Source organism: Notamacropus eugenii, chromosome 2 (genome assembly GCF_028372415.1).
Source record: "Notamacropus eugenii isolate mMacEug1 chromosome 2, mMacEug1.pri_v2, whole genome shotgun sequence".
In the NCBI taxonomy this organism is placed as follows: Eukaryota; Metazoa; Chordata; class Mammalia; order Diprotodontia; family Macropodidae; genus Notamacropus; species Notamacropus eugenii.
Window position 1 is genome coordinate 288,865,602 of NC_092873.1, and position 26,985 is coordinate 288,892,586.

Sequence of the window (26,985 nt, forward strand, 5' to 3'; positions counted from 1 at the left end):
TAGAAGATGAATTTTTTAAAAATGGTAATAGTGAAGCTCTTCTCCCTGCTCCCTGCAACTGTATTTTGGAGAGAGATTTGCCATTAACTGATTTAAGGGATGTGGTATGAACCAGACCTCTGATTATAAAATGAAGACTCTTGGTTTGAAGTAAATAACCAGCTTTCCAGATAATTATCTTTATTACGATTTAGGTTTAAGTGCTACTGTAAATAAAGAGCACTTCTAAGGACTTGTACACCTCTAAACTGAACTAGGCTGCTTAAAAAAACACAAGTAAAAAGAGGGACTACTCAGTGAAACATCTAGATTTTCTTTCCCTTGCTTAGTGGTAGGTCACAAGTTTGTATGACATCCATGTCATAAAAGGACATCTTTGACAGAGACAGTATATTTAAGGTTCCTAGTTTAAAATGGCACATAATCTTCCTGGAGAATAAGAAGGATGAACCATATCATCAGTCTGCCTAGAGGAACGTTCCCATTTGTCTTCTCCTTCAACTCCTTTATGGATATTCAGGATGAAATCCTTGATTTCACCCATCATGTTCACCTCTTCGTTCATAAATAATCTGACCTTGAGAAAAAACAATGTCCTAGGTGATACAACTCAAGTGACCATATTTTTTTCCTTAGGTATCAGAATTTCAAATAGTAAGTGAAAGTTAGTTTTGCGTAAGGTCCTGTGTTTAGTGCTGTAGGAGATGGGTACTTTGCCCTCAAAAAACTTACAAATCATTTGGGGAGGTAGATGACACATTAAATGAGAAAAGCTAACAACCATAATAAATAATACTACAGACAGTGGAGCTCTCACTGGGAAGTATGTGATTAATATATGGACAATCACTTAGAGAAGATTAGGAGGGAGGGGTCATTTCTTATGGGGAAATTGGAGAGGGCCATGGATATGAGGGAGAGGGAGTCCAGGTTGGGAGACAGGTGGTCAGTTGCCTTCAACAGAAAAATAAAGGATGGAGAGAACTAGTTTGGAAAGGGAAAGTGTTTTAAAAGTGAAAACTTGCTTAGTTGCAAGTGGAAGTCCCATTAGGAAAGGTGGGATTAGGGAGTCCAGAGAGGAGGCATCTGAATGGAGGTGATTGTTGGAGCTCTTAGTATAGGGGAAAGAGTAAAGCAGTGAGTCTAACATTACACTTTGGGGAGCTTTTCCATTTGGGGGACTGGCAGAAGAGATAGAAGGAAAACTAGGAAATACAACTGAAGGAAAGGAGTGGTTGGAGAAAGTTTACAAGGATGAAGACAAAGTAGATTTGGGGATTTAGGAAGTCATTGTTTAGTAGGGTAGGGATAGAGACTGGAGCAAATACTTGCTGCTATAACTCTGAGATTAAATGACTTATTCAGGGTCACATAGTTAGTATGTGTCAGGTGGGATTTGAATCCATGTTTTGCAGGCAGAAGCCAGCTTTCTGTCTGCTGTACCATGCTCTTTCTCCATTATTGGATAGATTGTTTATGTAGCATTTTGCTCCTGGAACTCAATTGTCCAGTTTAGCCTTGGTGAAGAAGAACATTTATTTTAGAGAGGTAAACTGATCTCTGAAGAAGTTAAATGAGTTAACCAAGGATACTATCAGTGACTGAGCTTGGGAGATATTTCTGGAGTCTCTGTATGTTAAACTCCATAGTGATATGACTACATTAAACTGAAATCTGTTGGCCAGTGTGCCTTGAACTGAAAGTTTATTTTACATATATATTTTTTCACTTAGTTGTGATACTAGTTCCACTGCTAAGAGATTAATACAGAAGAACTGGAGCTGAAGGTGAGTGTATATGTATTGACTAGTGTTCAAAAATTAAAAATAAAATTATTTTCTGTTTTGAGTGATTTGTGCTGCTACTCCCCCTCATCAGTGCAGATAAGCAAGAGTCAGTGGCTGTGCTGGGTACAAATTTAATCCTATGTTCACATAATCAATCAAGTTATATGCCTGCTGTGTGCCAGGCACATTGCTTGGTGTATACAGATCCAAAAAATGAAAATTGGCCCATGTGAAAGAGTCTGTTTTCTGTTGGGGAAGATAGCACATGCCTAGGGATAGGGACACTGGACTTTGAATTTCATTGGTGTGAGGACCTTCCTCTTTCCATACAGGCCATTACCTGCTCCCCATCTTAGACTCAGCAGCCTGGAGCAACGAGGAGTTAGTGACTTGATCAGGGTCGTGTGGCTCCTTTGCCAGCAGTGGGGCCTCAGCCCAAGTGTTCTTTATGACATGCTGCTCCAGTATAAACATGGAAGAGTACAGATAGAATCAGTGCAGGGGGAGGCAGAAGTTGGGGGAATCAGGAGAGGTTTTATGTAGAAAGAAGGTGGTACTTGAGCAGAGGCTTAAAAGGAGGGAAGGATTCCATGAGGCAAAAAGTACGAGAGAGCATCTCCTAGGTGTGAGGGGCTAGGGCACAGGGCTGGAGACAGGAAAGGGTATGTGGTGTGTAAGGGACACAAAGAAGGCTGGCTTGAGTGGGCCTTAATGATCTGTAGATCATGAACATATCTGTAAGCATCAGTATAATGCTTTTTCCTCTGAATATAGTTTCTCTCAACAGTTATCCCAATGGAGGCTTTAAAGACATCCTGCCCCCTATTATTCCTTTCATCTTTCTTCTCATAGTTATTCTGATTTTAACCTTAACCCCTTAGTTGAACTACAGTCATTAATATGTTATGGCCTACAAGCTGTAATACTTTTTCACATTTTATAACTTATTTAATTTAATATCCTTAGACAGTTGTTTTTTTCCTTGTTGACCTGACATAGGTTCCTCTCGTTATTATACATGAACCAAGTAAAGGGATTGTGTGTGTGCATGTGTGTGTGTGTAAGAGAGATTTTTTAAGTACTGAAATTTTTTTTAACCACATTCTTTTTGCTCACCAACAAACTGAAGACAACGTTTTCTTTTATCTTGAAAATGAAGTCATCGTATATAGTCATAGACTTTTGTACCTGGAAAAACACGTAACATGTGACCAGAATGAAAATTAAATGCAAAAGTGACACATTTGGTACACATTCTCCAGTAGATATATTTAAAGGAGTTACAAATCAGTTCATCTTATATTTGAATTTTATTTTATCTTTGCATATTATAGGAAGTAACTATCACAGACACTTTTAATTTACATTTAAAATAAGCAAATACCTGATAAATGACAATTTATGAACACCAAAATAAAATTTAAATTAATCGGAACTTAACTAATCTGAATCCTCACTCAACAAGTTTTGCTATATTTCATTTTTAATAGTAAGAAACTATAAGAAAATAAACTGTAGTCTGAGACATTTGTCCAGTCTTGCAGAACTGTAGCTATAGCAATGGCTAGTGAGAATTGATGTTCAAAATCCCTTTCCTCCAGAAAGACAAAGGTATTCAGATCAAAGAACTATTTTATTCTATATTCTCAAGGCAGGAAAGTTTACTAATATATATTAGATTTTTTAGCAAGGAAGGTTCAAGCAAAAAGTTTTCTAACTCAAAACCTCAGCCAGACAGGGAAATTAACCAGAGTGCCTGAGCCTTTGTTTTTTTCCTGACTAATAACTCTTTAAAACGTGTTAATTTATTGGGGTATTTTTGCAGGTAAAGAAGTTTCTGTAAAATTCTATAGAGTTGAGATTAAGAACCCTTAAGCTAATTCAGTATAAACCTTTTCTTGATTTCATTTTGGCATCTCATTAAACTGTTGTGTCTCCATTTCCTTATCTGTAAAATTAGGGGCAATAACAGGTATTCTGGAAATGAGCATACATTTTATAGTATTAAACAAGGAAACTGCAGTACTGCAGTGGGATCACGCAGCTTGTGTTTGTGTAGCCCATGAGCTAAGAATGGTTTTTACATTTTAAAATACATGGTGCTTTAAAGATTTACAATTTTGAAGAACTGTTCTTAGCACTGTACAAAAACTGGCAGTGAGCTTGATTTGGCCTTAGGGCTTTAATTTGCTGACCCATGGTACAGTGTCAAAGTATTTAAATTCTTGTGTTAAACTAAGGGATCCAGTAGAAATGTGAGATTTTTAAAGACCTTGGTCTGACTTAACTTGCATTATTTTAAGTGATTCTGGGTACCAGAAGGATGGATGTACTTTATACCAAAGATTTTTTAGATTAACTTGAAAAACATCTACTTTTTCCATTTTAAAAGTTGGGGTGTATACTTTTGTACTTTGGGGGTGGTTATGGGAAATACTGACTTTTTATCCCATGCATCCTCCTTGTGTAGTGTTCAGGTCTAGTCTACAGGTTTTCATTAGGAGTAAGAAAATAACTTTTTTCTGGTGAAAAGTGTTGTTTATGAGGATCACTCTTCAGGACACTTATACTTTTGAAATTAGATGGAAAATTCATTCTGCAAAATCTCTGTGGGTCTTAATTTGGTTGGTTGAAGGGAAGATGCTTTATTTCATTTAGAGTGTACATTTAAAAAATGATATTCATGTAGTGTAGTCATAGTTATTTTGAACTCTTTCACCTTTTCTTTATTCTGTCTGCCCTTCATGGGGTATACACCTCTGTTTCTGTAATCCTACTAAATTAATTTACTCTTCTCTTAAAGATTTTTTTTTAAAGTATATAGTGTCAAAATGACTGGTTAAATATTTTTCTTTTTCCTCCTGGGTCTCTTTTTAGGCACCACTGACAATCAAAAATGTGTAACGGGCTTTGGAATCTTGATAAAAAGATGAGTTCTCATGGGCAGTCTTCTGGCATGGACACTTGTCCTGTTTCTGTAGAAAATAGAAACTAGGTTGGAAGTCAGAGCTGCACAAAGGGAAGGGTAAGTTTCCTTTACATTCCATATTTAAAAACCCTCAGCCTTTTTGGTGGTGGCATAATGTCAGTTTGAACTCAGGAGTGTACAACAGCTTGGAACTTGAGCTATTATCGAGGTGCACTGCTGATTTTCACTGCAGTGGAAACTGACATCAGGTCCCCCAGTGAAATGGAAGGGTTTAAATATGGATGCGTTTTTCTAGGGTTAGAAGAGCTTGATAAGAGAACTACTTTCAGTCCCATCTACCCTCTGGGACGTCCAGATTTTGCCTTTTTTGTATCTTAGCCTGTTGCACTTCTGTGACAAAAAGCAAAATTAGGAATAGAACATGAATATATATGACATAAAAAAAGTTGTGTAGATTATGCTCTGCTGGGCATGGTGAAATCAGATGCCTCTTTTTGCAAAATAACTAGAGCAATTCAACTGACTGATGATTAGTGTCTTCTGTGTCTTAGCCTGATAAGTTACAGTTCTCTGTTGGGGGCCATAAAATTTGATCTCCTTTTTTCATCCAACCTAGGTCCCCTGCCAGAGAGTGAGTCATTTCATTGTGATGGTATTCAAGGGCTCTGTTCCACAGCTGGGGCATGTTGTCCCAGAGTGTGAGGAAACCCCCCCTTTTACCACACTTCCACAAGTTGTTTTATAAATTGTTCCCAGTCATCTTCGAATAGCTGATGTTCTCTTGCTAATCAATAATTACATTTTGACTTGTTCTTATTTCAAAATTCTTGATTTTTGTGATATCACTGGTTGCCTTCTCAGAGAATGTTATTGTCTGTAGTTTCGAGCCAACTTGAGAAATTATTTTTCTTTTTTAGCAGTTCCAGATAAAACCATTCTTAGGAACAACACATGTAAAACAGGAAGCTATCCCACTCAGGCAGAAAGCGGAGTGAGTTTCTAATTTTGTTCCTTTGGGACATGATACATTTTAAAACTCTTAACAAGTGAGATTTCGGGGTGTTTTAGAATTACTTGATACCCTTTTTATCACAAAAGGCAGACTTGTCTACAAGTTGGGCTGATCTTGAACTACCCTTGGATAGGTCTGGTATGAAAGTGTCACTGTCCTGTTTTTTTAATACCTTTACAGATTGTTCTCTTTGGCCCTCAAAGCCTGGTAGAATTTGGCTTTAGTCTCCCTGTCCAGTCTTATTACCCATGACTCCATCTTTACACAGTTTACTGTCCAAAGTGGCTTACTTGTTCTCCTATACAGACAGCATTCCATCTGTGACCTGCATGCCTTTGTACAAGCTGTAGCCAAGCCTGGAATACTATCTTTCCTTACACTCTTCTTAACCCCTTGCAAATCAGCTTCTGATCTCATCGTCCTACAAAAACTGCTCTCTGCAAGGTTAACAGTGACCTGACTTGCTAAATCCAGTGGCTTTTTCTCAGTTCTCATTCCCCTTGTCCTCTCTGCATCCTTTGACACTGTTGATCACTCTCTCCTCTTGGATTTTCTCTCCTCTAGGTTTTCAGGATTCTACTTTCCCCACCTATCTGATCACACCTTCTCTGTCCCCATTGTTGAGTCTTCATCCAGATCATACCCTCTAACCATAGGTGTATCTCTCAGGGTTCTGTCCTGAACCCTCTTTTTTTCTCTTTCTGTGCTACTTTACTTGATGAATCTCATCAGCTCCCATGGATTTAATTATGTTTCTATACTGATGATTCCCAAATCTGTCAATCTTCCCTGACCTCCCAGTCGACCTCCAATCTTGCACCTCAGTCTGTTGTCAAGGTCTGGCATTTTCCCCTGTGTGGCATATCTTGAATTTGGCCCCTTCTCTTCTCTGACAGTGCCCCTACTGTAGTGTGGGCCTTTACCATCTCACTTGAGGACATAGGCCCAGAATTCAGGGGGTGGATATTGTAGTGTCTCTCGTGTGTGTGTGTGTGTGTGTGTGTGTGTGTGATTAAAAATTATCAGTTCAAAACTTCTACCAACACATACATTGATGTGTTCATCTTTTCATAGCACTTCCAACATTAATGATTCCCATCTTTTGTCATATCTTCCCATTTACTGGGTATGAGGTGGAAACTCATGGTTCTTTTGATTTGCATCTTTTATCAGTGATTTTTAATATCCTTTTATATGATTGATAAGTGTTTGCAAATTTTCTTTTAAGAATTCTTTGTTCATAACCTTAGACCACTTATCTTTTGGAATGAATTGCCTTTGCTTTTATGTTTCTATTGGTTATCTGTACCTGGATAGCAGTCTCATATCAGAGATATTTTATCTTTGGGGCCATGCTTTCTTTGTCATTTTGCAATATTCATTTTCCTTTCTTTGTAAACATACTTTTATTTTTAAATTGACTGAATTTTTTCCTGTATCCCTCTCTTCCCCCCAGAGAACCATCCCATATAACAAAATATTTTTTTTTATAAAAACAATAAAACGAGCAAAGCCAATTGATACATCAAAACATCTGAAAATATCTGTAATATTTAGATCCTATGAGTGGAGGAAGCAGGATATCTTCTCTTGTGTTCTTTGGGGCCATGACTTTTGTGGTTGTTCTATTTACATTAATGTCATTGTGAATGTTACTTTCTTGGCTTTACTTGCTTCTGCATCAGATTTTTTTAACTCTTTCCATGCTTCTCTGTATTCATTATATTTGTTGTGTGATAGCTCATTACATTCACATACCACACTTAGTTTAGCTATTTTATAGTCAATAAACATCCATTCTTACCACAAAACGTATTGCTGGTGCATATGGAGCCTTTCTTTTTGTCAGTGACCTCTTAGGGTAGGTACCTAGCAGGGGGACCTCTGAATCAATGGGACAAGCCTCTTTATGTATATAATTCCAAATTGCTTTCCAGAAAGGCTGTACTAATTTACTTCTTCAACAGGGCCAGTATGTCTATCTTTCCACGACCACTCCAGTGGTTTCCTTTGTTTCCATCTGTGACCTCTTTGCCAGTCTGAGACCTAAAGGTTGTACTGATGAACATTCCTGTAACTAGTGCTTTGGGACATTTTTTCATTTGGTTGTTTGCAGTTCCTCTATTGAGAACTTTTTTTAAATTCTTTAACCATTTCTCTTTTGGGGAATGGCTTTTGTCTTTTCCATTTTAGTAAATTGTCTATGGGAAGGAACAAGATACAGAGGCAATTACAAAAGCTAACAGATAATACTTATTACATGAATTGAAGAACTTTTTTACAAATAAAATTCTTAGGATTAGAAGGGAAAAAGTTGTCTAGGGTAAAAAAAAATCTTTTACCAGATAAATCTGGAAAAGGTTTGGGGTATATATATATATATATATGTATATATGTATATATGTATGTGTGTATGTGCACGCGCATACTTGTATGTACACGTATTACTTCCCTTCTTAACCTATCTTGTATTAATTTTATTTATGCAAAAGCTTTTAAAATTTATTTTGAGTTTTAGCCAGTTATTTACTTTGTGTTTGGTAAGAGCCTTTGTCCTTTGGTCAAAATAAAAAAATTACACACACACCCCCTAGCAGCAGCAATGAAAATATTAGATCTACCTTTTTTTGTTTCTGCAAGTTCTTACTGCACTAGATTTTATTTCATTAATTTTACTACAAAGTTTCAACCTGCTAACATCTTTTTCAATCTTGGAACTAATCAATGTTCATATTAGTAATAGGTCATTTAGGTAATACTACCTAATCCCAGAGAATTTTGGTAAATTAACATCAATCAGCGACTATTAACCAACCTTCTGCTATGTGTCAGGCATTGCGTTAAGTGCTGGGGATACAAAAAAGACAAAACATGATCACTGCCCACAAGGAGCTCACATCTAATGAATATATTGTACATACAAGATGTGTACAGGGTAAATGGAAGGCAGTCTCAGAGGTAAGGCGTTACTGGGGAGGGGGCCACTTGAGAATCATTTCTAGTACTTTAAACTTGGTAGTTAGGGTATAGCAAATATTACAGGTCAAAGTAGTACCTGACCCATTTGCACATATGAATGTCAACATAGACATGAATTATTGAGCCCTTACTGAAGGTAGAAAAATATTTGGAACTATTTAAAACCATTTTTACTGAATGAAAATTTATTAAGACATTTATTAAGCACCTACTATGTGCCAGGCATTAAGTACTGGGAATAGAGAAAGAGCCAAATCCCTTCCTTCCAGAACTCACAGTCTACTAGGGGAGACAACAAGCAAACATATGTATATATTATATATAATATAATATGTATAATATATACATAAATATGTGTGTGAATATATATGTATATGAATATGTATGTATGTATATGTATGTATGTGAATATATATTGTGTTCGTCCTTCGTTGCTGAAGAAGACCATGCCATCAGAGAAATGATGAGATGACTTGCACTTGACTTTGATTTGAGTGAGGGAGGGCTGTGCAGGTCACCAGCCTCACTTCTCCTCCAGAGCCATCTGAATCCAGTGACCAGATATTCCTCAGAATGAATATATATGTATGTATGTGAATATATATGTATATACACATATGTGTATATGTATATAAACATGTTATATATAGGAGTAAGTAGGGAATCATTGAAAGGGGGAAGGCACTAGAATAAAGAGGGGTTAATATAGGCTTCTTGTAGGAGTTAGGATTTTTGTTGGGTCACCAGGAAAGTGGAGAGGAAGAAGGAGAGCATTCTTGGCAAAGAAAATGCCCACATCCTAGAGATGCAGGGTGCTGTTTATGGAACAGTTCTGAGGCCAGTGTCACTGGGTCAGAGGAAGTTTTGGGGAGTAAGGTGTGAGAAGACTGGAAAGGTGGGGAGGGGGCAAAGTTAAGAAGGGCTTTGAATGCCAAGTAGAACATTTTGTATTTGCTCTTTGGGGTAGTACAGAACCACTGGACTTCTGAGTAGGGGTGCGTGTGACATGGTAAGACCTATGTTTTAGGAAAATGACCAGTGGCTCAATGGAGAATGGATTGGAGCAGGGAGAGATTTGAGGCCGGTAGACGCTGCCCTTCTCTCCCCCACCTCACACCCCCAGCAGCTATTGAAGTAATTCACATGTGAGGTGATGAGGGTCTGCCCCAGATTGGGGGCTGTCTCCAAGGAGAAGGGTCAATTGGAGAGATGTTGCAAAGGTAAAGTTGAAAGGCCTTGGCAAAAACTTGGAAGGAGAGAGATAAGAAAGAGCCCAGGATGATTCCTAAGTTGTGAGCCTGAGGGATGGGAGAATGGTGTTACCCTCCATAGTAACAGGGGAAGAGGCTGAGGAGGGGTTAGAGGGAAAGATCACAAGTGCTGTTTTGGACATACTGGGTTTAAGATGTCTTCTAGACATAGTTTGAATATCTAAATGGCAGTTGGAAATTCGAGATTGGAGATAAGCAGAGAGATTAGGGCAGGAAAGGTAGATTTGAGAATAGCTGGGGTAATAGAAATGGTCATCAGACCAATGGGAGCTGCTGAAATGACTGAGTAAAGTAGTAGAGGAGAAGAGAAGAGGGCCCAGGACAGAACCCTGAGGGACACCAATGGTGAGAGGCATGATCTGGAAGGAGGAGCCAGCAAAGGGGACAGCAAGTGGTCAAATAGGAGGAGAGCCATGAGACATGTCCTGAAAAGCCTAGAGAGAAGGGAGGGGCAAGGAGGAGGAGGTGATGAGCAGTGTTAGAGACAGACAAGTGTCAGGGGTCAGGGAATGAGAATTGAGGGGAAAGCCCTCAACTTCAACTAGATGTGGTTCCCGAAATCATTGGTGACTTGGAAGAGGGTAGTTTTGGTGGAATGATGAGGTCAGAAGTCAGGTTGTAAGGAGTTAATAAGCGAGAGGAGAGAATATGGAGATGCCTAGTGTACATAGTCTTCTCAGGGAGTTTAGCCACAAAGGGCAGAATAGATGATCAGATGAGAATGAGTTTGGAAGGAATGAGTTTGGGAGTGTTTTTTGAGGATGGGGGGGGCACAGTTTGTAGACAGTAGGAAATGAGCCAGTAGACAGGGACTAAAGAGAGTGGAGGTAACAAGGGGGGCATTCTCTTGGGGGAGACAGGATAGAAGGAGGTCATTTTGGGGTACAGGAGTCTGCTTTGGTGAAGAGTAAAGCCACTTCTTTGTATGAGAGTGGGGGGATGGAGAAGAGTGTCAGAAGGCATCTGAGTGATAGGAGATGAGGAGGGAGCTCATGGTCAATGGCCTCAATTTTATTTTAATTTTTTTAAGTTTTAGTAAAATATGAGGCAAGGTTCTCAACTGAGAGGAGAGGGGAAGAGAGAGCCCTAGGAGGTTTGAGGAGGGATGAAAAAGTTGGGAAGAGCTACAGTGGAGGCTGAGTTGATGAGGGAGGTATAATAGGATTGCTTGGCATCCATGAGGGCCTAGTTGAAGTTGTGTAACATCCGTTTGTAGTGGACCCAGTAAAAGTTACGTGATTTTTCTTCAACTTTGTACAGCATATGTGAAGGAAAGAGGGTAGTGAATGGAGTGGTGGGCATGAATGATCCAAGGCTAAATGAGACTTGGCTGTGGGTAATCAGTGTTATAAGGGGGCCAGCGATTCAAGAGAAGAGGACGGTAGAATTGAATTAATTCACCAAAGGGTCAAGATGGAGAGAAGAGGAGAGAGTGGCTAATGTTGGGGAGATGGCCCGGAGAGAATTGAGGGGTCAAGGTGTAAATGAAGAGTAGAGGTACCTAAGGGAAGGCAGAGGGAGAAGTGAAAAGCCAGGAGATTGTAGTCAGATAAGGAGATTTTGGAACTCTTCAACAGGGAGGTGATATATTTGTGGGTGATGGCAAGATCTAGTGTATGACTTTCTTTGTGTGTGACTGAGGTGAGGTATAGGAATATGGGAAGTGAACAGCAGTGGTCCAGGGTTTTTGAGAAAAGAGGGTGAGGTGGGGAAAGGAATAAGCATTTTTGTGGTCCCTAGTGTGTACCAGGCACTGTGCTAATTACTTTACAAATCAATCCCAACAATTTTATGAGGTAGATACTGCTCTCAGCTACATTTTACAGTTGGGGAAACTGAGGCAAGGTCACACATCTGGTTAAATATCTGAGGCCAGATTTGAACTGAGTTCTTGGTGTCTCAGGCCTAGCGCTCTAAGAATTAATAGGTATGTTGAAATGCCTTTGTGTGAAGGTGGGAGTCAGGAGGAGAAAAAAATTGTGAGCCAGGTATTGAACTTGTTGAGGAAGGAAGGGGAGTGAACTGGAGGTATCTAGACAGCAGCTATCAGGATTTTGATCTGGTGATAGGTATGGATTTTGTTTTACTGACTTTTTCTAAAAAATAAGTCATTGCTCAAAGGCAGCTAGGTGGCTCAGAGGATAGAGCACTGGGCCAGGAGTTAGGATGACCTGAATTCAAATTGGGCCACAGGCACCCAGATACTAGCTATGTGACCCTGGGCAAGTCACTCACCTCTGTTTGCCTCAGTTTCTTCACAGGGATAATAAAATGGGGATAATAGCATCTGTCCTACCAGATTTATTGGGAGGATCAAATGTCATCATAGTTGTGCAGTGCTTAACATAGCACCTGAGACATAATGCAGTAAAAATGTTAGCTTTTATTATTGAAGCATAAGCAGAGAAAAATCCAGAATCAGAGGCTGGTTTTTAACCCAGGTCTTTCTGACTTGGAGGCCAATTCTCTCCACTAGGTTTTGTCTCTCTGTTAATGAATAATTATGTTATTATTACTTATAAGCCAGAAAAAAAGCAAGCTCTCTCCTGTCTTACCACCATGATGCTGCTGCCAAGTTTTGGCATATTTTCTTTGCATTAAGGTAGAATTTGCCACTCTGAAGGGGTGCAGTGTTTAATTAGCTTTGAATTTGCTGTTTGTTTAAAGCCAGAAAAGCAAGAAAAAAATGATCTTAACCTTTCTAGGGAAAAACTTTAAAGCAAGAGAAACAACTTCATTATTCTTTCTGAAGAAAGTACAGGTGACTGATATACTTGAAAAATATAGCATGTTTTAAAATCAAATTAAGAGAAAATAAATTGAATATTGTTCAAGGGAAGTATGCTTTTATATGATCTACACATTATAACGCATGTAAGTTCTAGCCTAGATGCTTCAGTATTAACTTTAATTTTCTAAGTAGTGCTTTCCTTAATTAATTTAAGATATCTGCCAAATCCTACAGACCCAACTGTTGGAAAGTCTTCAGAAATTATTTTAATTTGCCTGTTGTTCCCTTACAATAGGAACATGTTACATGGCATTTTTCTTGTGTGGGTTTTTAGTCACATTGCAATCTCTCCTGTCTAGTTAAGGTGCAAATACTTGTAGCATTTGAAGAGCCTTCTCTCTGCCAATGGGACTTAGAGTAGCTTAGAGAAGGTGATTGTTCTCTGCTCTAGCTTTGACTTAATGGTCATTCCAGTAACTGGCATGTCTCATTTTCACCATCTGTGAAATAGGCATATTTGTTCCTTTCTGATTTATTGAAATGGTCTAAGGAAAAGGAAGAACATAAAGAGGTATTTTGCTTGCATTCTTAAGAAGAAAATGCACTGTATAAACTGACTGTAGTGGTTATCATATTTATTAGGGTTGATTAAATCAAGATCTTATAAAATATACATGTGAAGTAGCAAATAATTGAAAAAATGTCAGCCACTATTGGAAATTATAGAGAGCACAATTATAGAAAACCTTAGCTTTTTATAAAAAAAAAAAAAGTCCTAGTTAGGCCTAGGCTCATCTAATCTTTAAGTGAGACCTATGCTAAAGGTAATATCTTTATTTTCTAGAGAAGGATCAAGACCTTTATGTATTGCTTAGATTTGTAGAGTCTGTGGAAGCTGAATTAAGAAGTCAATCATTCTTTAGCCTTGCTTCTAAGCACCCCAAAAGGTGCCTGCCAATGAGCTGTGCAATCCTGACAGAACATCTCTAGGAGTGTTTGTCGCATTAAGGAAGTACAGTTACTGCTTTAAGGCAGAAAGGCATCTAAGGAAGAGGAAAAGCAGTGCTGTTCAGCCACTAATCTGTGCTGCTGTTTTTGTGGCCCTGTTGCTGCAGATGCTAGCCAGTGCGTGCCCCCCAGTGTGGTAAACATTAATAAGCTACACAAAACAGGGCAGGGGGAGGGGAAAGCATATCAAGCTAGAATGTCTGTGCCACAAAGAAGTTAAACCACCATTCTGGTTCCAAAGAAACATACTGATTAGTTTTATGGGAAAATAATAAGTCATTTGCAGGAAGAAAAGATGCTTCAAATAATTTGGAAACATATTACAAATATGTCAACGTATAAATAAAAATAGAAAAATCCAGGATCATATGTTAGACTACTTCTGTCTAGATCTAATTTACCATTTATTTGAACTACAGGACTTGATTTTAGAGCTTTCTGGTGGCAAAATAGCAGTCCATACTGACACAGTTAAATTAGACTACTGCAGTTAAACTGTAATTTTAATTGAAAGTCTAGTTTTAGCTTTGTTGGCTAAATAGATAACTTTTTCTTAATGCCAGTCAGGGATCTCTGTTTTTTTCCAGGCTTTAGTGATTGTAGGCTTTAGTTTGCATCTTTTGTTTTGCTGCTACTAGGTTGGAGTCGTCCCCTCCTGTGTGGCTCGGCTCTTTACCCATTTTGTGGCCAGGGGCACAAAGAACAGAGAAGCTGATGAAAGCAGATAACATGTCCCAGAAAAGAAAAAGGAATAGATATATGTCTGGGTGTTGTCATATAGCCAACCTGGAGAGAAAGAGAAAAATCTCTATGAAGGAAATTGTCCTTTCCAATGATAAAGTAAAAGACGCTTTTTGACCAGAATCTACTTGAAATAGCTGTACTCTCCTTCAGTCATATACTATTAGGAACTTAGTTTGGTTTATTTGAGATCTCAGCTCAAGTTGAGATCTCAGGTGACTTCATCAACTCAAGCAAGTCTTAAGCCAAAATTTGGAGATTTAAAAAAAAAATGGGATTCAGTTTTGAAAATGACATGCAGGTAACATAAACATTAGAGAATTCAGAGTGTGGCACTTGAAACCATGAAGAACTATTCTGTATAGCCTCTGATAAATTCAGAGTTCTCTTGAATGGAGATATATTTAAGATAAATTCCATATACATAACAACTTAATTTTAAGAAATTTGAGGCTTACCTTGGTATATGATAAAATGTCCAGATTCACATTCTAAAGTCTGTGACAATGGGGTTCTACTCTGTACTGACATAGCAGATGACTAAGGGAGGAAGTGGGGATGATGAAAGCCCCAGATGATCCATTTCATATTCCTGTATAGCTTGATTAGGCTCAGACTCTAGATCCCTGCATTTGGACCAGGGTATGTGACATGTACACCGGGCAGTCGCTAGAATGATTTTCTTGTTCCTGCAGTAAAGCAGCAGTGTGTCTCCATGCCCTCATTGTTCTATCTAGCTTCCTAAGTCATCCAAGTTAGCTGTGTTGCCAAAGGAAAGACTGGTAATCTCATGTCCTCCACATTCTTGGGGGTATTAAAGAGAAACCCTGTGGGCCATATATCCCATTTTTTCTTGTTAGATATCTACTTGGCATATGAAAGATAAGTGTTGTTTATTACTACCTTCAAAAGAATATGTGAATAAATTCGCTATTTTTGAAGTCCAGTAAAATCTTGATTATTGGGCATCCATAAGCTAACATCATGATGAACCTGTAAGACTGAGGTATCCTAAAGTAAACAGAAGATGGGTTCTATTTATGCCTTTGGTTGTCAAAAGAATAAACTTAGATTTAGTGAGCTTTGTTGGCAGTAACCTAGAAGTGGTACAGATAAACTAAATGCACACATTTTGTGTTGTGGTTGTAAAAACACTGTCATTCCATGAGTATTTCCTTTTCTTTCATGTGATGGGTGTGTTGGGTTATATCTCTTTGTTCCCTTAATTGGCTGTTCTAAAGAACTAAAAATGTATTTCTTGCTTCTGTTTTTGATTTGCCAGTACAACAATGGATATTTCTTTTTTTTTTTTTTAACAATGGATATTTCTTTACCCCAAAACTTAAATGAAATCAAGCTGTTCTTTATTTATTACTTTTCCCCCTTCTTTGACTATTTGGTCATCAGTAGAAAAAAAGATAACCTTGCTGTTGAAAGAACCATTTTCAGCCCACTGTGCAAAAGGAAGGCTTCTTTGACAAGTTGGACTGATTATGACCAGATCATCAGACTAATTGATGTGGTCTGCATCCCATCTGGTTGCCACCATTATGCCCAAGAGGAGAATAGCTGGCAAAAATACCCACTTTCCTTACAGTCTTTTCCTTCCAAATGTAATGACCTTGAAATTTTGAGAGAATCAAAAATAGGTCTTTAGGGAAAGGTTGGTGATCTCTGGTCTATGCAGGTGAGGCAGTTACTGGTATTTTAAGGAAATACCTTGAAAGTTGTTTAAAAATAGAGATGAAGATGATGATAATTGGAAGAAACATGAAAGAAGATGGAGAAGGAATTTGGCATCAACCATTGGATTAGTATTGATTTTTATAAGAAAGGCAGCCAGGTGATATGACTAAGTAAAGATGAAATGTTTTAATGGGGCAGGTAGTTTTGAGATAGATGTGTTTTGGTGCATTTCCCCAGTCTCATTTACTGAGTGAGGTCTGTCAACTCTTGTAGACTTTGCTGCCCAGAATGGCAGGTCTAGGAGTACTTGGTGGACTGCCAAGTCTTGCTTGGTAAGAAAACAGTAAGATCAGTTTGGCAGATTGATCAGAAGGATGAGGAATGCCACTGACGCCTTTTACGGAATATTCAGAATATTAGACGGTGGCAGTAAATCCTGACACTAGAAGCTTCTAGATTGTAGGAAGTCCACAGTAGAGATGGGTAAGAGACGTGGATTGATTTGCAGGGTTTGAGTTAGAGGTCAGATACTTAACATGGTCATGTTTCAGAATGGACTCATGAAAGTTAGGATGCGTCTGAGTGTCTGTATAGAATAGTGGTCTACACCAGCCAAAGTGCCTCCACCCTGACAGTAAGCTAATTGTCTGCTGCCACAAGAGCAGCATCAGGGTTCTCACAGAGGCAAAACACAGGGCAAATCATGCCCAGCTTCTTTCTGTTCATCTGTGGGACTTGGACCCTGTTAGTGTTCATGCTTGGGTGAAAGAACTCTTATTCAGGTGTCTGGGATATTTTAAAGTTTTGATAGTGAAACATGGCCTCACAATTGACAACGAGGTGCTTTGGATGCTCTTGGAAACGTCAGGGTGCCCAGGGTCCCTGAGACAAGTTCTGGAGAAGAACAGACTAAACCACTTGCTTTTACCAAGTCTTAATTGAGTAATCCTATTCATTAAATTGTTGCTGCAGGATTCCCTAGAATCTTGGGCCTTGGCAGTACCTCGAATATAATAAATGCTTGTTGAATTGTGTTGAGTGTTCAACTGAGCTGTCCTAAATTTATTTCACAGGGAGTACTGTTTTCTATTCCTGTTCTCTAATATCTTCAACCTAAAGTGAGAAGCCTCACACTTTAAAAGATATACTGGCCTCTTTCCTGAATGGTATTCGTACATTAAAATTCCTCCTACCCACCTCCTTGACATGTCCGTGGATGGGTTATCCCCTAAGTAGGAATTCTCTAGTTGCTATAGTTTTATCAAGCCCCACCCTTATGGTGACCCTGTGTCTTATAGTGTCTTCCCTATCCAGTAAGGGAGTGCTCTGTCTATAGGCTCTGTGTGTGGGGGGGGGGAGGGTGGTGGGTAGCTTTCATTGGACACTTCAGACTATGCTTTCGTATTAAAAACAATTTATTATTGATACTGTTTTTATGTCACCTACATTTCCCACTGTATTCTCCACCCAGTCCACACCAAGGCTTTAGTAGTTTGCCTTACTAAGCACATGATGTTTTGTGGGGGGACGGAGAATCTCCTCTTTTAGCTCAGAGTTCTCTGGTCCTCCCTTCACTACTGGGGTGGTTTTCTTAACCCTCTCTGTGCCCCAGATAACCCCAGGAGACTGATTAGAAGTTCCAGAGATATTTCTGATTTTTATTGATAGAAGGATCTCCTCCTCCTAACTAGAAAATCCCTTCTGGATCCGCCCCCAAAAAGTTATAGGCATAGTTAGGTTCTTTGAATTTGTTCTTTCATTTTGATTTAGGGACTCGTGAACTTCAGGAGAGCTGAGCTAAATAAGGCCTTACAGGATTTTGATATGTTATAAGAACATCTCTATGAAAGTCAAATAATTTACAGTATCCCTTTCTACTGCTGCAGGGGACCATAGGTGCCTTGTGATGTCACCAAGGAGAAAGGATGCTGCTGTAAGCCTCTGTCCTCCTTTCTTCTTCACCCTTTGGGGATCAGGGATAGTGGGTTTCAAAAGATAAACAATGGCATACTGAAAGATTGAAAAGTTTAGCTAATTAGAATAGTGATCAGTACCTCAAAGCAAGTCTCAAGTGTGTGTGCGCGTGTGCGTGCATGTGTGCGTGCGTGTGTGTATGTGTGTGTTTGGAGGAGGGAGAGGGGTTTGGGTTACAGAAATTCTTGAGTATGAGTATATTCCAAGGAGGGAGGAGGGTGATAGAGAGCAAAGTTTCCTTTTGCTATCATTTTATAGGGCGTTGACATGATTTTATCTGTGGTTCTCCCCAAGTCACAGAATCATATCTGGAAGGGGCTCAGTATACAAAGATATTGAGACCCAGAGGAGAACTTGACTGGCAGAATTAGAAGGAAAACCCAGGTCTTCTGACTGCTGAGAAAGACCAGGGTTAGGTGACTCACTCCTGAATTAGTGAGTTCACTATTTACCTGAGATTATGGTTAATTTGTAATTATTCACTTTGGAAACTGGATTCTGATAGGTTGCCCTGAATTCCACTATTGACTGGACAAATCCTTTAACCTTTGTGGACCTCAACTTTAAAAAAAAAATCAATTCCTTATAACAATTTCAAATGAAAATTCCACTTATCTTAAAGATAAGAAAATGGAGGGAGGAGGTTGAAGGGCCTGTCTGAAGTTTGCGCCATAAGGTAGAGGATCTAACACTTGGGGAGTTGCAGAATTTCACGGTTGGAAGGGCCATTAGTGGTGCTAGTCCAGACATACCCCCAAAAGAATTCCCTCTACAAAACGCCTAACATGTGGACAGCCAGCCTTTTGTTTCAACACCTCTAATGAGGGGGAAACCTAAGACCTCTTGTCACAGCAAATTCCACATGTATTGCAATATAGCTCTTGATGTTTGAATGAACTGCTGTTGGTAATTAGAACTTGTGGTACATGCAGCTTGTTGTTAACTCACTGTGTGTGTTCTACGTTGTTCCTTCTCTAAGGGTTTGCTCAGGCTCAATAGAAATATGAGTAAATGTTTATTTTTTTAAACAACATTTTGGAAGGGAAAAGAATCTTTAAAAGATGAGGATGCATATTAATCTAATTTCTGTGTAACACTGTAACTGCATGGGGGGAAAAACAACTTATTTTTGTACTTTATTGACAGGTAAGTTTTAATTCCAATCCTTGATGGGGCAATTTAACAAATTTGAGCTTTTAGCAGTTTGAGATTAGTCACGTGCCATGGATAAAGAATTGCAGGTAAGTCATTTCCTTTTTTGCTTTGTATTTGTATATAGGATTTGATGACTGTTTGCTTCATAGCCTGCCCAAGTTTATTTAAAGGTTAGTTATATTTTCTTTCTGATTTACCTAAATCAATAGAGACTCATTAGGGAGGCTAAATAATCAGACAATACAGAATGTTTGGTTAAAAAAATGGCCCCAGGGTCACTTGACCAATGGGTAGGAGAGACTAGTGACATAGTTTGGGTCAAGGTGAAGGATATTTCTTTTTGTGAAGGATATTTGACACAAATCTCAAGGGTAGTCCTGGGATTAACCCAGGATGGGTCTGGGAGGTCTGTTTCAGGCTGGGATCTTGCTGAGCCCGCCCTAAAGAAGAGTTAGACTGCTGGAAGATCTCCTTGGTGTATTCTTGAGACTTGACAGAGATCAAATTGAATTTTGGGGTTTAGAAAGGTTGGTGGTGAGCAGTATCAGTTCATTTTGATGATCTACCTGTGGTGTTCTCTTTGGTACTCGTGCAGTACTCATGCATCAGTAAATTTCAGTTAAGTTCTCATTATAAATTTATCTACTCTTTATTCTTACATCCATAGTTTAAAAATGGGTGAAGTGATTTTTATAAGTCCTTGAAATCATATGTGGATATGCTTAGGCTTTAAAATGGTATAAATGCAGTTATGTTATGTCTAAAATTTCCCCTGCTTTTTGTTGGCCCTCATTGAATTGAAACAAGTAATAAAGAACTAACTTTTTTTTTCCTGTTTCACTTCCATACAGGAAGGGAAAAATGAATTTTCTGGTAAGCTATTAACTAATGTTCTGACTGGGGATCTCTAGGGAAAGCTGTCTTCTGTGAAAGAGTTATTACGTGACAGAGGGGCCTGGAAAGCCATAGTTGACTTAGACAGCAAAAAAGAGAAGATCCTTTGTAACATGCACTAAAGCAGAAAGACCCATCTTTAGCATTGTTTCTGGCATTTTGTTACAGATAATTCTTAAGACAGTGAAAACTTAACAGATCTTACAGTGTTCAATCCCTGCTGAAAAGACTTGGGTCAGTGGTGTAAAATTTCTTCTGCTTTACTACTTAACGTTGGAAAAGGGATGAGAGACACACAAAAAAGACACGCATGCACACACTCTCTCCCCAGTCAATTGTATAATTTAACAGGTTGAGTCAAAAGACCAGGGAAGTGCCTAAGGATTCTCCCTTCTCTGCTGCTTCTAATCAGGTCAACACTGCAATCAATGAGTGGGTCACAGTAGCATAATTTTGTTTTAGCTGCTTTAGTTAGAGTAAAATTAAGTCTAACAACCCCCTTGACTCAAGAGATCCTTATATAAACATTTGCTTTTTAGCAGTAACCTTATCCCTTTCTTTGGCTATAAGAAAAATTAGAATTTAAGATTTAGGGGTTGTTTTAGGGGAAAAATACATCTATAGGTTCTGGCACAGAACTTGAAAGTTAGAACATTTCTTATGATTTCTCTGCTTACTCTCTTTCTAAGTATTTCATTATGCCGTTCTCTCTTTTTGTAATTCCTTTCTTTCTTTTCTTCCTTTTACCCCATAAGGCCTTCTTTTAGCTGTCTGGTTTGCTGCAGTATTTAAATTTATTTGTAAAAGTTTAAACACATTAGAATTTCAGATCTCTGTGTTCTGCTGTTAGAATTATTAATGAAATTATAATCTCTAGTTGATGTATTATTGAAGGACATTTTCTGCCTTGTGCTCTTGGCCTGAAAGGATCAGACTACCAGACAATATTCATATTACAGAGATGCAAACTGAATTCAGACTGTCATCAGTTGGTATTGGCACTAACCATGGAAGCATGCTGCTGAGCACCTTCTGGTACTTGGCCCCCTCCCTATAGTTTTTTAAACTTTATTTCTAAACTTCATTCTGGTATTAGATCTTAAAATGCCAGTCTGCTTTCCAAATATGAAGTATAGATAGTGTTTTGCCAAATAGCATTTATCTTTGCATGTAGAAGGAGTGTTCTGATCAAGGAATCTGGTTGTATAAATTTCCCTTTTCTCCATTTCACTATATGCAAACTAGACTTTAAATATAGTCCTGTGCTTTGTTTCCTTCTTCATATATAAGCAGTCTTTCTTTGAAGCATTCCCCTAACTTAACTTCAGATGCTGAAATAAATTTTTTGTGTAAAATCCTTTTTGATCTTTGCCCTTTATTGAATCTTAAATTTACAATGTCTGAAATCTGTCTCCAGTATTAAGTTACCTAGATGAAAAATGAGAGGTTCAAGATCAGTTCCCTCCTTGGTCTTTGATACTGGTCATGGCTGGAGGAAGCATAAAAGTGAGTTTCCATTGGCTGTATTTTTACCAGATGATTGGACATTTACTGCCTAGCATTCATACATCTTCCCCTAGAAATTTTTCCTCACCCCCTCTAACTAGCTCTCAGTATGCTTACCTTGTTGAAGAACAGACATCCAGGCAAGGGTTTAAAAAAAAAAAAAGGTGAGTTTAAGTTGGATTTTTAGTTTGGAGAAGCTAACTGAAAGAAGCCTAGACCTGCCATCATTCTGCTCAGCTTTCCACATTTGCTAAAACTTTCCCCACAAGGCTTTTTTCTTGTCACGTTTTGTTCTAATCTTGTTAGTCTAAATGATGTTTTACCCACAATTTCTCATGAAAAGTCAAATGACTGATGTCCAGGCTGTTGTGGAATCATAAGAATCTGGGGAGACCCCTTCAATGTAGCCCTGCTGCTGAGGGAAGAAAGAGACTGGCGAGGAGGAAGCTGTTGGGAATCTGTCTGTCTCAGTGATGGTCTGGCAGTGACCATGAGATCCCAGCAAGCTGTGACCAGGGAATATCTGTGACCAGGGAGTTCTGAAAAGCCCTGGTAACCGGACCTAGATATCTGTGTATAATAGTTGGGCCAAATTCTTTCCCCAAAACCTAGTTCCTTGAGGAGAAGACTCAATTTGACAAGCATTTATTAAGCATGTAGGCATAAACATATGGGTATGGAGGCACTGAGAAGAGGAGGACAAAGTTGAAAAATGACCCCTGGTCTCTCCTGTTTTGTCTTACATATACACGAAGGCGTGTGTAGAATTTGAGGAGAGAATGACCACTAACCTTTGGTGACCAGTAAAGGCTTCCCATAGGAAATGGCCCTTGAACTAACCCCTTGAAGGAAGCCAAAGATTTTGAGAAGTAGAAACAAAGGCAAGGAGAACACTACAGGCATGGCTAAGTCTGTGGGAGCATAGTATCAGAAGATAGAGCTCAAGTTTGGAGAATAGCACGTAAATCATTTGGTGAGGTGGGGGAAGGAAGGAATTAAATCAGAAATGGAACAGTTCCTTTTTGGTAGATAATTAATTGAAACTTGTATATCAATACTTTCCTGGCTATTGATTCACTCAGAAGGTAGATAATTACCTGCTATAGGTGGTCCAGAAAGAATAGCTAGCCCAGCAAAAAAGGCAGCAAATCCCAAAAACTGGTTTAGTGCAGAATTCCCGGAGAAATCAACCTGTTGGAATCAGAGAACTATTGTTGGGGGTATATAAAAAAATCATTTCGTAGGAAATAAAAGTCTGTGTCATCCCAAGTTTTGTAAAAAAAAAAAAAAAAATTACACTAGGACTTATATGAAAATTTCAGAAATTCACAGTTCTTGAGTGCTGTCATTCTGCACAACCAAATTTCTGCTGTGTTTCATCAAAAAGCTGCAACCTGCAAGTACTTGAAAGAAGGGCTCACCTCCAAGATGCCATGTCCCATTTTTAAGACCACTAAGCTGATGGTCTCCCCAAATGATTGGTAAGTAGCCAACATGGAGAAGTTGAGATTTTAGCCAGAGCTAATTTGAGAATGCTATAAATAACCTGTTTTCTTGTACTTTTTATCTGAGGTACAGGCTTCCTAAACACCTTGCATGCCTTAAGTAGGTAGCTGTGGCCATGGAATTTTTAGAGCCTCCTGGTGGTGGTTGGTAAGGCCATCCCTGTATTTGTAGGATTCTTTGAGTTTGTCCTGATTAGCAAGGCCAAAACTTAGCTAGAGAGCCTGTTCCTTTAGAGAGAAGCCCTCGCTAATGATACTGGAGAAAGTAAGCCCCTCAGGGAGCTCTGACCTGGTTCCATATTGAATCATGGCATATGGGCAGTGATTTTTCAGGGCTTCCTGCCGTAAGCTGGAAAAACAACACACACGGTCAAGTAACACCCTCTCCTAACTCACTAATACATATCCTTTTTGTACCTTGTCAGGAGTCAAACATAGTTCTGCAGCCATAGGGACAGAGTGGAATCAAGGTGACTCTGGTGATAAAAAACAGATTTGAGACTCCTCCTGAGTTTTCTGTGCTTTCTTCAATTTCTTCCTTACTTTATATGGATGGAATAATTCTCTCCCATTATCTGATCTTTCCCAAGATGGATGACTGTACACATCACTGACTGGGGTCTACTTAGCCATCATAGGCCCCAGAGCAGTTTTCTCTGGCCACCAAATTAACTTCTAACTTCAGTCTGTTTAGGGAGATTGCAATAAAACATTGCCTTTCCTTGATGTTTCTTCTAATAGTTTTAATGAGTGTGTCTACTCACCATTACAGGGAGTACCAGTGCCAAATAACAACCACAGAAAATGGCAAAGAAGATGGAGTAGGTCATGAGTAGAGGAAATGTGGTGGCTAAAGGACCAAGCAGGTTAGTGATGCCACAGAGGAGGAGGTAAGACTTGTAGTAGTGATAGTTCTTGATCCACTTCTGGTCAGCAACCCATCCAGACAGTAGCTGCGTGACTGTCTCTGTGATGCCTGGAGAGAAATTGGAAAAGATCCACATGAAAGCCTGGACCCAATTTCCTCGTCTCCTTGAAATGAGTGACTGCACGCAACATCTTTGCATATATCATCTGACTCAGTCTTTAGGCCAGGTGAGTAATGTGAGTAACAGCTCCCTGGAAAGTGAGCCAGGGAGCACAAATTAGTTGTATGTATCTAGCTTTCACTTATCTGTCCTAAGCTTACCCAGTGCAATACCTTAAGAGGATCTCTTTTCAGTCCTATTTCTTCCAATCATCTCTAAAGGACTCAGTGCTGCCGAGCTTCAGGGGTGCCCCCCTAGAGAAGAGCTGACACAGACTCAGGACATCTATTAGCTCCCTTCACCCTGGCCCTCCCACCCCAAAGGGATCCTCTCTGGAGAAGATCATTCTCTCCTTCAGTTTTCTTTCTGCGAAGGAAGCAGGACTCTGGAGAATCTCTTAGAACCTTCAAGTCAGTGTCCTCTTGGGCTCGGGTGGTTGTGAGATGGAAAGGTGGTTAGAGTATAATTAATAAAGTTTTTTTAAAAGGAAAATTGGGACTCTTTCTTATGACCTAATGTAAAATTTTGATACCCATCTCTGTTCCCTGTGGGCTGCATGCAAGTTGCAAGTGCTTAGCCTTAATGAATGACTCAAGCATGACCTTGGAAGGAGACCAGAAGTGCATTATTTTGCAGGGCACCGGCTCCTTCACTGACAGCTCCTATGGACTGACTGGGAGGCTGGAACCTAAATTGCATTTGTGATTTTTTTTTTTTTTTGCAGAATAGTAGAACCTCATAAGCTTTCTTCTTAAAATCTTATTATGAGCTTATGTAAAATCAAGACATTCAAATTGAGGTGAATGGAGAAAAGTGAGTGGCATGTGATTTTTTTACTGTTGACAGTATTTCTAGTTTGAATATAATATAAATTGTCATTAAGACTTACTTGCTTCAGGAAAGAGAGTTATTTTGAAATCCCAAACCATCCTTTTATATCAGTTTCACATAGCTATAGGTAATGAGGGATTTCTACAGCTAACCCATTTTTATTTGTCCCAGTTGTATAGAGAAAGCCCAAATGTAAATTGGCAATATATATGAAAAGTCAATTTAGTAAGCGTTTACGTGTCTGCTCTGTGCAAAGGACTGTGTTAGTAATACAAAGGCAATATGAAAAAATAATTCCTGTATTCAAAGAGGAAATGCAGCATTAGCATAGATAATTAAGTGAAAATAATCTGAATAGGGTGAGAGCAGTAAACAAGAAAAGATTCCTTCTCATGGGAGATAAATAAGATGAGCTGAATCTTGAAAAAAGCTCAAGATACCGAGAGGCAGAGGAGGAAAGATTCCAGCAGTGGGGAAAGTCTTGGAGCTAAGAGAGGAAAAAGCTGAGTGCAGGCAGCATCAGCTAAGTAAGTAAACCAGCTAGTTAGCCATTTTTTGTGGATTTTTTTTTCAGTGTGTAAGTATATTAATCTTATTTTGACTTTGAAATAGAACCACTGTGATACAGGAGCAGCCAGCAGAGGGGAGGGTATGGATCCACAATGTAAAATATGGATGTTTGAATAGCCTGTGACTTCAGCAATTATTATTGAATCAGCCTTGCAGGTGATGATTAGAATGGTCAGTCCTGCATATTAACTAATGACTTGTCAATCTCCATTTCTGCGTACCATTTCATGTTCTCATTGAAGAAGTGTAGTTGTTTTGCTGGAGCAAAGTGAGTTTCAGAACAAGTTTCCATAAATGCTAGTACAAAATGCAAGTGGAAAAAAAGCAGTAAGCTCTTACTATGTGCCAGCATCTGCTTACTGTTGGTATTATAAGAACAAAAGCTAGATGTAGATGCCTTCAAAAATCTTACGTTCTGATAAGGGGAAAAAACACCTAGGGAAGTGGTATCCAAGGAAGAGTCTTCTGGGCTGAGAATTCACAGGCCTCTGAGTGGCCCTGTAGACCCTTCCAAAAGCAATGACAGTATTGATTTGATTACAGTTCCCAGAGACGGAGAGGTTGGAAAAATTACAAATGAGTTATAAATGATATTCACTAAAATACAGATATTCAGAAGATGAGTAATTTAAAGTTTGCAGTGTTTTACATGCAGACCGGAGGTAGTACTACAACTCTTCTTCCCCTTTTACAACTAAGACAGTGGGCTCAGAGAGGCTGTGACTTGCTTCTGGTCATAAAGCTAGTAAGTGATAGAGGAAGGATTTGTCTTGGGCCAGAAATAAAGCAGGTCTTTATTATGGTTAGCTTAATTATCTTGGTTTAAGGAAAAGAGCACTGGCCTGAATATCAGGAGACCTGGGGTCTTGCTTGCCCCACTCTTTCATTAACTAACTTGACTTAGGCAAGTCACTGAAACAATGGGATTTCCATTTTCTCCTCTCTAAAATGAGACTCATCATCTCCAAAATTCCATAATTCTGTATAGGATTGCCCTTATTCAATGAGGAATCATGGAATGATTGCAGGAGGAAAATATTTACCTATAAATGGGTCTTGGTAGATAACTGAGCACATTACTGCACATAAGCCCTCAAGAAACAATGGTTGACTTGAGTAACTGGAAAACTCATCATTTAATAACATGGTTTCTAGAGATCTGTATTTAGGGAAAACCTTAAGTAGGACATTGAGAATTCTTCCAGGCCCTTCTTTGTTCTTCTGTGGTCTCCCCTTTCCCCTCTTTGTTTTCTTGTTAGACTTTTTCTTAAGAAAATGACAGGTTTGATCTTCTGCAGAATTAGGCCCATCTTTCCTTTTTAGTATAAAGCTAACAGCCTGGAAAACAACCAGCATAAATTAAAGACTCAGTTTTCTT

General features: G+C 38.9%; 1 protein-coding gene across 6 annotated transcripts in view; it reads right to left on the reverse strand.

The window, feature by feature from the left end:
• Positions 1–26,985, reverse strand: part of SLC16A4 (solute carrier family 16 member 4) — a 45,972-nt gene that overhangs the window by 3,708 nt on the left and 15,279 nt on the right. For 3 of the 6 annotated variants that reach the window (XM_072644288.1, XM_072644287.1, XM_072644286.1), the window contains 3 exons: positions 23,943–24,154; positions 22,771–22,864; positions 13,330–14,503 (listed from right to left, as the gene is read on the reverse strand). In XM_072644288.1, the coding sequence (XP_072500389.1) occupies positions 14,352–14,503; positions 22,771–22,864; positions 23,943–24,154 (458 nt within the window). In that variant the 3' untranslated portion in view covers positions 13,330–14,351. Of the gene's footprint in view, positions 1–163; positions 4,763–13,329; positions 14,504–22,770; positions 22,865–23,942; positions 24,155–26,985 lie in introns of those variants that run through there. The other 3 variants (XM_072644291.1, XM_072644290.1, XM_072644289.1) reach the window with 3 other exon arrangements.